This window comes from Branchiostoma belcheri, unplaced genomic scaffold (genome assembly GCF_001625305.1).
Source record: "Branchiostoma belcheri isolate BF01 breed outbred unplaced genomic scaffold, Haploidv18h27 scaffold65, whole genome shotgun sequence".
NCBI lineage: Eukaryota > Metazoa > Chordata > Leptocardii > Amphioxiformes > Branchiostomatidae > Branchiostoma > Branchiostoma belcheri.
This window is the reverse complement of record NW_017804298.1, coordinates 1,426,976-1,438,975: the sequence shown is the minus strand read 5'-3', so window position 1 is coordinate 1,438,975 and position 12,000 is coordinate 1,426,976. Positions and strand designations below refer to the sequence as shown.

The 12,000-nt window shown below is 45.2% G+C and overlaps 3 protein-coding genes across 3 annotated transcripts in view; 1 reads left to right on the top strand and 2 right to left on the bottom strand.

Annotated features, from left to right (window-relative positions):
• Positions 1–7,102: 7,102 nt before the first annotated feature.
• LOC109483549 lies at positions 7,103–8,601 on the bottom strand. The gene is made up of 3 exons (XM_019786584.1): positions 8,490–8,601; positions 7,648–7,753; positions 7,103–7,393 (listed from the first exon to the last, which is right to left on the bottom strand). Exons 1-3 carry the CDS (start codon positions 8,541–8,543, stop codon positions 7,206–7,208), a joined length of 348 nt encoding a protein of 115 aa, XP_019642143.1. The 5' UTR covers positions 8,544–8,601; the 3' UTR covers positions 7,103–7,205.
• A 257-nt stretch (positions 8,602–8,858) lies between these two features.
• LOC109483525 lies at positions 8,859–10,503 on the bottom strand. The gene is made up of 3 exons (XM_019786558.1): positions 10,450–10,503; positions 9,875–9,986; positions 8,859–9,176 (listed from the first exon to the last, which is right to left on the bottom strand). The coding sequence occupies exons 1-3, from the start codon at positions 10,501–10,503 to the stop codon at positions 8,968–8,970; spliced, it is 375 nt and encodes a 124-aa protein (XP_019642117.1). The 3' UTR covers positions 8,859–8,967.
• A 1,263-nt stretch (positions 10,504–11,766) lies between these two features.
• Positions 11,767–12,000, top strand: part of LOC109483524 (lysine-specific demethylase 4B-like) — a 34,546-nt gene continuing 34,312 nt past the window's right edge. The window contains exon 1 of the mRNA XM_019786557.1: positions 11,767–11,874. The gene's annotated coding sequence lies outside the window, so the exon portion shown is untranslated. The remainder of the gene's footprint in view (positions 11,875–12,000) is intronic.

Genomic DNA, 12,000 nt, shown 5'->3' with positions numbered 1-12,000 from the left:
AGGGTTATTTTAATAGCTAAGCAGTCTTTTATATATTTACCTATTTTTGCATTGTGGGAATCATTGCATGTAAAGATATATTCAAATCTGTCTCCAGCATCGAGACTCTTAAAATCTGTTGTACTGATCTTGTTTCACGTCACGCGTGTGTCTTTCGTTTCCATTGGTCAGCACCACGCCGATGGGCAAGCCCTTCTCCCTGAGACTATACCCCGTAAATCTTATGTTTGAACATTCCATCCAGTCCACTCACAGTAATGGCACATCTGCCCTCGGCCATTACCGCATGACGCCGTACCATTGACCAGATGACCAGGACGTGTTGGCGATGGCTTAGTAGTTAGGCTAGTGGACGTGGGATGAAGAAATCATATCTAGAACCGTGCTTCATCCAGAACCAGAATACATGAAACTTGCAATTACACGACTTTACAGTACATCTGCCCTTGGTCATTACTGTATGAGGCCTTGCCATTGACCAGATGACCAAGACGTGTTGTCGATGGCTTGACTTTGACTTTATTGGGATTGCAGCGAGACAGTGCAATGTCGGCACTAGGCAATGTGGGCTTAGTGGTTAGGCTAGTGGACGTGGGATGAAGAAATCATATCTGGAAAGTTAACGTGCTTCATCTAGAACCTTGCTCAGGCGCGTTCTTGGATACACTATCTAGAACCATGTATGATTCTCACCCTAAACCATTCAGGCATAGAACTAGATAGACAAGGTTCTGGATAAACGAAACTTGGGTTCGAATTTACACGACGTTACAGTACATCTGCCCTCGGCCATTATCGCATGACGCCGTGCCATTGACCAGATGACCAGGACGTGTTGTCGATGGCTTGACTTTGGACTTTATTGGGAATGCAGCGAGACGAAACAATGTGGGCACTAGGCAATGTGGGCTTAGTGGTTAGGCTAGTGGACGTGGGATGAAGAAATCATATCTAGAACCATGCTTCATCTAGAACCTTGCTCAGGCGCGTTCTTGGATACACTATCCAGAACCATGTATGATTCTCACCCTAAACCATTCAGGCATAGAACTAGATAGACATGGTTCTGGATAAACGAAACTTGGGTTCGAATTTACACGACGTTACAGTACATCTGCCCTCGGCCATTATCGCATGACGCCGTGCCATTGACCAGATGACCAGGACGTGTTGTCGATGGCTTGACGTAGAGCTTTATTGGGAATGCAGCGAGACAGTGCAATGTGGGCACTATGTGACCAGATGGTTTAGTGTTTAGGCCAGTGGACGTGGGATGAAGAGATAATGGTTGTTGTATCTAGAACCGTGTTTTATCCAGAGCCATGCTCAGGTGCGGTTCTGGATGATCCACGCCTATCCAAAACCGTGCCTGGAGCAAATCTGGGTTCTTGGATACACGGAGACTATCCAGAACCGTGCCTGATTCTAATCCCAAACCATTCAAGCATAGGATTAGATATACACTGTTCTGGATCTCCTTCCACTGATTTTTACCTCCCTAACTGGGTCGAGCGAGGAAAATCGTAAGTCGTGTAAAGTGGCTTTTTTTTCCAAGGACACAATCTGTAGTCAATTAATCCAGGAATCGAACCCGTGACCTCTCGATCTCACGTCCGCCGGCCTAGCCACTCGGCCACATGACGCCACTTAAACCAGCACATGGCTTTATCCCTACAAATAGTCCAACCGCAAGGCCTGCTCCGGAGGGTACCTATTACATAGAATAATGCATGGCACGTCCTGAAGAGCACCGCTTAACGTTCGTTTAGCAGATCAAGATGACGAGGTCTTCTTGTCACGGTTTTGTTCCGCCTCTGTTATCATTAACCGGGGAATCCTCTACTAATTAACTGTGCAGTTAACAGATTACAACAAAGCTGCTCCAGCAACATGATAGGTTGTACAGCTATGTCCCCCGGAGTGCCTTAATAGTTCAGTACGACTTGCGTAATCTATCCCAGTCCTGAAGTTCACAGTCCCTGTGGGTACGAGTACCGTGAAAGATCGTTGAACTTGACCCTGGCGTGGTCTTCGTCGCCTGTGAAGTACGTATTATCTCTCCCCTGTCGCCTGTGCAGCTGTGTTATCTCTCCCCGCAGCAGCCCCGCGCCCAGGCGGCAGTCAGAACGCCGTTATCGGTATTGGGACGAGCAGCTGTTCGATATGTTTCTCTACATTACACGCCCGCCTGTGTTATGTCAATTCTGTGCGAATAGGAAAGCCATTATTAGACACGGATGAGTCGAGTGGTGTATGTGTGTTAGTCTGCTTGCTTTCAAATATTCGGGTCACTAAAGACAAACGTTGGAAATGCGTAGCCTTTGATTCTCCCCATATCCCCGTATCTCCACATATCCCCGCATATGATGTTTCCTGGAAGTGTGGAGTATTCTGTATTCTGCTGCGGTTCTCTAGCATTGGACCTTACTGTTATTGCTACACTTTGGCTGAAGACTTCAGTGGTTGACAAGACTTCTTTATTTTGAATCGATAGAGGACTCTAGATTGGCACGACGTGTTGGGACGAGGTGTATCATTTTAAAGATATAATCATTGCTAAAAGCAGTAGAAGCAATATCTGCCAAAAGGCTATAAGGCAGCGTCTGATAGAAAACTTAGAATTTCATCCTCTTGCTGCAATACATCGCAATGTGATTATTACAAATATCACATGGTTTGGAAGGGTGGCTTATCTCATTGTAAAGCACGTTAGATATGTATGTTCGTACACATTTTATTGCAGACCCACATCGACTGCCCAAAGAATTGTAAATTTGCCAAGTTCCCAAGGGCAAAGTCGTAGATCTGTACATGTACTATTGACAGATGCAGGCCGAGAACTTCCCATAAACGTCCATGAAGATTGGCAGCCTGTTGGTGCAGGTGATGTGATAAGGTTGACTCCTGCTGTCAGCGGCAGACGCCAGGTTTGGCACCGGTCTAGACGCGTCTGATTGTCATCGTCTGTCAACCTGACAGGCATCATGATGACATGCAACCCGCATTTTCTTCGGCTGCGATCTTTCGTCTTTATTTACTACTATTTCCACTTCAAAACAAGGCTCATACGAACCGTTCACATGTCTTTTTTTTGCCTTAGACAGGTGTTTCTTTACCTTAGACTTGAAAGGTTTAAGGTTAATTGTACTCGTTTGGGAAGCATTCAAAGGAAAGCCTGTTCCATAGTCATGTAGTTCTAGGAAAGAAGCTTTCAGCGTAGAACTTCCTCCTGAGAGATGGAGTAGGGGCAAAACGTGTCCTGGCCTAGAGAGTTAGAAGTGGGGGGGGGGGGAGAGGCACAGGCAAGTAAAGTGATGTCTGATGATCGTCTTTCTGCTTTCTACAGAGGCCATTCCCCTTTACCCTGACACCAGCCCGGTTGATTCTATTTCCTCCCTGCTGTGCCAGTCCCCGATTGAAGACCTGACCTTCACAATCACACCTTTTGTAGACAGTCTTTATTCAAAAGGCAGATGTGATCAGGACTGCCCATAGGAGAGAAGACTAACAATGCTGAGGTATTGATTACATTGACATTTTCACTGCTGACTCAGTTAAAGTGCAACAATTTTCACACTCGTAAATAAGACTGTGCAGTTAGTTTCTTTGTTGGTTGGTCGGTCGGTTGACAGCATAACTTTAGAGGGTGTGGATCGATCTTTATGATATTTGGTGTGTTATGTGGATACTGAATAGGTGTCGGCAAACCAAGGAAGGGCGAGCGTTTGGTTATAGGCCTGCAGCAGACATCCATTCTGGTTACGATATTTCACGTTCTGCACGTGATGTTGTCATGGTTTTCGAATGACAAATAGCATTTGGTCTTGCAAGGACGTGATGCAAGTTTGAGCCTCCTATCAGCACTTTTATGGCTGTGTTGCCAAGAGTTTGCGAGCTTCCGTGCACGACTCAGTGATATGTAGTTGTACCTCTCACGATGCCCTCCATCGTATTCCCAATTTTCACTGTCCTTGGTGCTGAATACATAGTTACAAGATTCAAGATTCAAGATATCTTTATTGAGCTATCGCAGTGAAAATATCACTGAATTGCAGTCAATGTACAGAAAATTTGTTTTAAAAACGCTCACAAAGACATATAATATTGCACATAATTCTGAATCCTTTGGTTAAGAATATTTGTTTGCAGGGAACTATATTACCAGTGGAAACAACGAAGAAATGAACGTCACGGGTGCATTCCTCTCCCCGTGAATAGTCCACACTTCTTCATATCCTCATCATCATCTTCGCCCTATTTAGTGTTTAGCACTGAGGTGGGCCGTCAGTATCCTCAATATCATCATCAGCTATTCCTTAATCTAACTATTTGACCGTTGGTGCCACAGACGATATGGGGACAAGTTTTCATCACCCTTCTCAGGTGAAGAAAATTGGTTGTCTTCACTTCTAAGTGTGAGTCTTAAAGTTTCATTTAGTGTCATCCTGGTCCATTTTCTGATATCATCTGTATTTTCCGTTGCCTACCCCGTTCATTCCCTCGCTTACAGAAGTCCTGCCCGTGTTATATTCTCGGCACGTAACCGGTTCCCCCGCGCGCCGGTGCGCTCCAGGCCGCCCCTGATGGAGAACACGTCCCCTGACCCTCCCTCCCTGCAGGCGACACGATCCGCGCGTCTCCTGAAAACACTCTGTACTTCTTTCTCCTTCCTCCCTCGCTTCCAACACTTGCAGAAGCCCTTCCCGTGTTATATTCTCGGCACGTAACCGGTTCCCCCGCGCGCCGGTGCGCTCCGGGCCGCCCCCGATGGAACACGCGTCCCCTGACCCTACCTCCCTGCAGGGGACACCATCCGCTCGTCTACGGAAAACAGAGTCAGCGGGTTGGACCATTAGCGGGGGGAGGGACGGCACGCAGGCGTTAACGGGCGGGCTGGGATCGTGTAGACTGAATCCTGGCTGTTACGGGAAGCCCTGAAGGGTCGTTTGCTTTTGAGGGACTCCAGAAAAATCGCTTAAAGGGACCCATCGATCAAAACGTCCCGAATCCCTCAGGTCATCGATTAGGGCCACTTTCCCGTCGTCTGTGAGGTGACTTTCATCTGTAAGTTGGGAAATAAAAACGACGGAAAGATGGGAGGCAGAATGTCAAGTGTGTAACCCCGACCAGGGACTGTGTTTTTGAAGTCGGCGAACAGGTTTGAGAATCTGGGAGGAAATCAATTTCAATAAACTGCATCGCTGGTGGATGATAACCTGTGCCTGGGTAGTACAGATGTACGGGATTGAACCATCCAACACGTGTGCCAAATTTCGTTCCTCTTCGTCTATGGAAAATTACTAGTAGTCTACGAAAACTTTTAATGAACACTCCGCCTGTTCATTACTTTGATGACCTGCTTTGTACATCAAGTACAGCGTACATGAGACCAGACTGAAAGCTTGCAACCACTCACATCTAGAAGTGTTTTTTGATTGCGGGAAATGTGCTTAATAGCATTACTTCATATTGTTCCATAAGTAACTTGCCGTATAGATTTTTCTGAGTACCCCTAATGTAAGTGGGCACTTCGCCAGTACAAGTCCCAGACTCGTTCCATCAGTTGCAGACAGCTATTGAAAATTGTTCTTGCCAAACGACACGTTCGGGGGTTGATCTGGAAGATAACGCTGAAGAAACCGACCGTTAAACCTTGACAGATGTCTCCTGTAGGTACAGGGCTATTAATGAACCTCTCGTTTTCAATCTATGCTTTTGATGATGTGGGTTACTTACGGTTTATGATATCTGTTCATTGTACGTTTGAGAATTTCGCCATGGCCTGTCTCTACACTTCATAGCATGGCAGGACATGATCTTATCTTAAACCTATCAGGTCGTGTTAGCGCGTTTCAGGATAGTATCCGCAATTTGCATAATGCAATTTGCATAATGCAATTTGCCATATGCAATATGCACCGCACGTTTTCTTACTAAGAGTCCCGCCACACATAGCCTACTATGGTTGGGAGTTAGTCGTGAGCAAGGTCGTGTGCAGTTGTGTGTAGGTCGGCGAGGTTGCTTGCTAGTCTGTCGGGAGCAAAGTCGCGGGAAAGTCCTGAATGCGTGTGCCCGTTGTTTTCTGATGTAACGTTGACCAAACATCCATTAGATACCATATCAGAGAATTACATTCTGAGTACGTGCTTAGTGTGACTGCAGTAAAGTCGGACAAAGTTCAGTCGAAACTTCCCGTGCGATTTTCCAGCCATATAACAGTGACGTTATGTCTAGCAGGGGGACAGAGCGCTACAGACCGCCCCCTTCCTCTGCACGCAGCGGTGTAGGTGGATTGTAGGCGGAGGATCATTTCCGCGCAATATTTGCACTTCCCTGAAGGTTTGTCTCCTCGTCAGGCCCTGAACACTCAGCGCTGCCGCTTGCGGTGCCTATCGGTGGTTATTGTGAAGTTTTATAGGAGAGAAATTAGAAGTGGGCGTACGGAACACGACAGCTTCACCCTGCAGCTGCACTATACGTGCAGCATGTCAGGGGAATGAGTCACTTTGCTATCCACCTACCTTCGCGTGCATCAATTTTTTTCACCCGCTTTAAAAAGTCTGCGATCATACTGTAAATTCTACATTAAAGCTACAAAATGAACAAATATATGCCGTAGGTTGAAACATGATATCGGATACAAGTTTCGAATATAGAATGCCTTTCTAGCGTAATTTTTTGCCATGTGTATCAGTACAACTAGGCTAGAATGTTTTTTGAGATCTGATTACATCGGTAAGACACTGCATCCTGCGCACGGTCCAAAAAATACGACGCCAAACGGCTGAAGTTAACATTGCACTCGTACACTTACTCTACACTTTTTAGAAATGTCGCTAGAGGCCGCTGTTGCATCGTCTTCATTGTACTAGTATTTCCCAATGACTGCAGTACCATCACCCTTCTCTAGGCGGCGCTCACACCATGTCACGGTCAAGTGCCGCCCGGTGGGAGAGGAGGCCAGAAGCTGCAGTGCCTTCACCGTTCACTGGGTGGCGCTAAATTAAGACCGTGTCACGGTCAGGTACAAGTACCTTTATTACTACATCTGAAAACTGAACAACACACAAGAACAAAGACAAAGGCTTTTATCTTAGGTTTCATCCTTTATTTCAGTACCCTTCTGTTGAACACGAGTTTGTGCCAAACGTTTTTCAATCATTAACGCAGCGTGAAGGAGCCCATAACTTTTGTGTCGACAGCTCTCATGGGTTGTCTGGCTGGCAGGTGTGATTGGCATACGTGAGGAAGCCAATCACGACATCGCTTCCAGCCACAGGGCGGCAGGTCAACCCCTCGCCACAGTTGCAGTAGTCGATGGACATCCCGGTGAAACACGTCTCACCTTCCTTACCCAGACCTCCGCACTCTCCTAGTCCTACCCCGTCCAGCGCTGACATATGCGGGCAAAAATAAGTTAGATGCAATAATTTAGAGTTGTGAAAGTGACCACCTTTACTTAAGGGCCACCTGGCCATTGATATAAAGTCACACCTGTACAAGTGACCTCTTCTTATTGAAAAAGAAGCATACGTGGTCTTGTAAAACGTTGACAGTGAGCTTCAGAAAAGCACTATATTCTACAGGCACAGCTCACCCATGTAAAGCCAAATGTAGAAGAAAGGGACAGGCCATGACATAACTCACCGAGTCCGGGATACCAGTACACTGAGAAGGGTTCCCCAGTCCCCCCATCCTTACGGCAGCACTGCGTCTCCCAATTACAACTGTAGGCCCATTCACATGTTCCGGACTGGAGGGGCAGACAAGACATTCAAAGTACAATGAGAGTAGGATGTCTATACATGTCAGGGTAGAGATCCCGAGTCCCGAGTCTCTATCGGCAAATATCATGCTATGGACGTGTTAGGGTACTTAGTATACTACATCTTGTACCAATTATGAAGCCTGGTTTTCAAGTCAATCCATTGATATAATGTGACATGAATCTAGGTTGAAAAGTTCTAACTGTTTTAAGACTTCTAAATTACGGACTCCGTCAGATACTACATGTACATTATGTCCTTGGGCATGGCACTTCTACTAAGCGGCATAGTGGGTATGACGTCACATACAAACATCCCATACCTACACAGTGTGCAGCTATTTACAATATCTTATCTTTGAATCGATATAAATTGAATTCGGTACGTCTGATATATTTGCTCTCCAAGTAAATGTGGCTCATAAACAAACAAGAGTGTAATTTAGTGTTACCACTGAGTCATAATTAACATATGTTAACCATATGTTCACTATGTAGCTACTAAAGAAGACAGTGTTAATGATTTCACCAAAGACTGTACAAGTATAAAGTCTAACTCATTATAGAGTAGCTTAGTGTCCTAAATTAAAGCCATTATAAGTAATAGAAGATTCCATTACGATGTATCCTGTACAATTAGATTATCATATATGCTGCTCCATGATCTCAATGTAAGTAGATAGAAAAGGAAGGAACTGAGACTTTGAAGATAGATATGACTCACGGCAGTGACTGCTAAAGTACAAAAAACAGCCGCAACGAACAAGCACCTCTGCATGGCGATCTGAGAAACAGTCCTCGTAGTCGAAGGCAAAGTGTGGCTATGTGCACGTACGCTCGTATCTTGCTTCCGTATTTGCCATATTACTGTGTTTATTCAGGGCGGCAGCGGAAAATTATTCATAGTGTTGGCGGTGACTGAACCTATACACGAAGGTATGAACCGTTACACGAAGGTATAAGGCACCTCCTTCCTAAAGCTATCATAAAACTCTTGTCTCATTCATTAATCGAAACGGTCCCGTAGGTTGAAAATTAAAAGGAGACCACCACAGGAAAAGGCCAGCCAGAAATAATTGCTTTTGCCGTTTTATTCCATTTTGAAACACCGACCACATTTCAGATCCATACCACAGCTCATACTGTACTGTTATATACTGTAGCATGAAATGATACATGTAGTTCCCGGTGTTGTTTTTGGATCAGCCCCACTGCGGGTACTCCGGCGCGGTCTGGCATGTGTGGATGTGCAGCGGGAACTGTCCCGGGTCGGCGTCTGGCTGCTCCGGGGCAGGCTGGCAGGACAGCCCGTCCGCGCACTGGCAGGAGTCGTAGGACATTTCCGTCCAGCACACCTCCCCCTCCTGACCCAACCCGCCGCACGAGCCCTGCTCAAGGGGCTGGGAGAAGTCTGTGGGATACAGGAAGGAAACAACATCAAAGTTCAAACTAATCTTCGAGCAGTTCTTTGGTTGTCGACTCGCTAAAACACGTCAAAAATAGGCCTAAACCCCCGCTAGGAGAGTAACATTCTTTTGAAATAGCTTCAGGTTACTGTAATGCTTGATTTTATTGACTTTGGCGGTCACTATTCTACCGCGAAAAATTCAATCATAACTATTTAGTTACTTCTGCCCCCCTCCCCCTTGCCGCGGCATGTACTCGCATGTACTCGATCGTTGCGGTACCGGTACGCTCAAAACATGCTTTATTTCTTGGCCACAACATGCACACAATGTACCAATATTTGATCAGTTGCAGGAAAAGTGCCGTTTGGTCACATTCACCGTGCGATACCGTCGCAAGAGCGCAAACTGAGGGCGTTCTGACGGGCAGTTCTACTTCGCCCGCGCCGCTGGGTGGGGTCTGTCCTTGGTGCTGAAATGGGATATCCCCAATACTATTACTAAGCCTATGGCAGAGTGCGTGTGGGTGCGCGCGTGCCGAACAAGTGCCAAAAACTCAAGCAGTCTTGTCGGTTGTTACACATAAAAGGGTATCTAAGATAAGATTATTGTTGGCTCTGTAGCTCTGTATCATAGTTTTCTTCAAAAGTCCGAGGCTTCAAAATCGCAGAGCGACCGACGGTGAAAGTGTGACCTGCCCTACCGTGGTTGTACCAATAGATGGACCAGGTCTGGCCGTCCTTCCTACAGCACTCCTGTCGCGGCCACGATGTACTACAGTCGTACTCCGTCTCACACTTGTCACCGACGGCGGCCTGGAAAAGTAGGATTAATAGCTAGGTTAGGGGTAGATATACTTTTCATATTTCTTTACTTAAAAAAAACTGCTCGAAACACCGTTCTTGGCTCTGGGACTTTCATACGCTGTTCTAAAGCAGTTACTGCAGATGCACAAAAGTAAATACAGTAATTCAAACAAATTAGTAGTTACAACAAGGTATATGAATAGATCATCATATGGGATTTGACTACCAAGTTTCTAGATGTAAACAACGTTTGTTTTTCGCCACGGGCGTCCTTGAATCATGAGACACAAGCAGGTGTGCAAATATGGCGCCCAACGATGTGCACCAAAAGTAGCAACATTGAGTGTGTTTACCACGTGAATTAAACAGTGGAAAGTCATTCTATACAGCATGGGGCGTTCTAACAAATATTGCATTTTTATTGGTGGTGGTTTCCGTACAAACCCAGTGCTTTTTGTAGCTAAGAACTTACCATGGCAGCCACCTGGAGACCAGCGAATGTTAGCATGAACACTTGCGGACGCATCTTGTCTGTAGGGAAAAAGAATTTGTGGAAGACAAGTTTTTTTTAATTATTTTCAGACTGAACTACGGACGTTGAGAGAAGTCTTTGGCATCATGAATTGTGCAATTTTACTTTATCAAAATCTACAATCGAAGGCAATTTTCAGAAAGACGAATATCTATAGTATGATGTTTTAATAGGATAAGCTTCAATCCATAGCGGTCCGGCTGTAAAGGTTATAATCTTACATTTAACAAGAATCATATCACGAAACTGTGACGTTAAAAACTCTGTCCACGGAAACCTCTAACATCATGCCAACACGTACAGAGTGAAACTCTATTTGGGAGAATAACTCCGAACCCACCTGTTCAACCCGTGAGGTCCTGTGAACTAAACAAAGATCCAGTGTGTACAAAATGACCCCAAGTGAACCCAGGACCCTGTGACGGTCATATGACATCAACTTTTGACCATTTCACACAGTCATATAACGTTATAGATATATTGCATTTCATTAATACGCAATGGATAAAGATATGAATGTTTTTTTATTCAATTTACACGTAACCTTACTATCAAAACTTGATATCCGTTTCTTGTACCCAGAACGTCTAATGACATATTCGTAGCTGAGGCTGATACAAAATTGTCCATTCATTGCTGAGTATTGTTAACGATTTAGCACATGTTCTAGGGCGTTTGCAATGAAATTAAAAATCTAGCCTGAGCCAAGGACATTATACACTGTGTGTAATGTCCTTGCCTGAGCTATGTGACCCAGACACAGTATCATGTTTCAAAAGAGACACTCATCAACTGACTAAAGTACTGCAATTGAAGGAGACGAAGAAACTTTTAAATGCCACAGAACATGCCAAAAAAACTACATCTGGAGTCGAGAGCAAGAAAAATTGCGCGTTGTCTAACAAAATGAACAGGACACTATATTAAAAGGCCTGCCAGGGATTTTAATGTGAAACCCAATCCGCCCCCATTATTGTTGACGATTGGTTTGATCCATTACCTCAGCAGCGATCCCATAGTTCCTAGGAATACCGGCTCACTCGCTCAGGGCGCAAGATTTGTATCCATCCACTTGGGATAAATCACACTAGTTATCTATATCTACAGATATAAGTAAGATATTAACCTTCATATACAATTTGCTATGTATATTAACCAGATACATACGACTATAATGGCCTAACTGCCTTGTGGGGTTGGGTTTTAGTCTGCACTATTTTCTCGGCGAGAGTATATTACATACGCTGTTTATGCGGGTGACGCGGCGGTAGAAATTGCCCTGCTTTTAGAAGTGTGAATTTCGGACGGTTCGCCGGAAAATACCGGCAATTTTACACATTTCTGAGGCAGCAACGGCACCGAGAGGTGAGTACTTCGTTTCTAGACGTGTACATCGGCTGCTGATATCATCCTTTGTTACGATTATGTGGTTTTCTTGGAGATGTGCCGCATTTTCGATGATTGGGTTGTGTCCTTTTTTCCGGGGTTCGG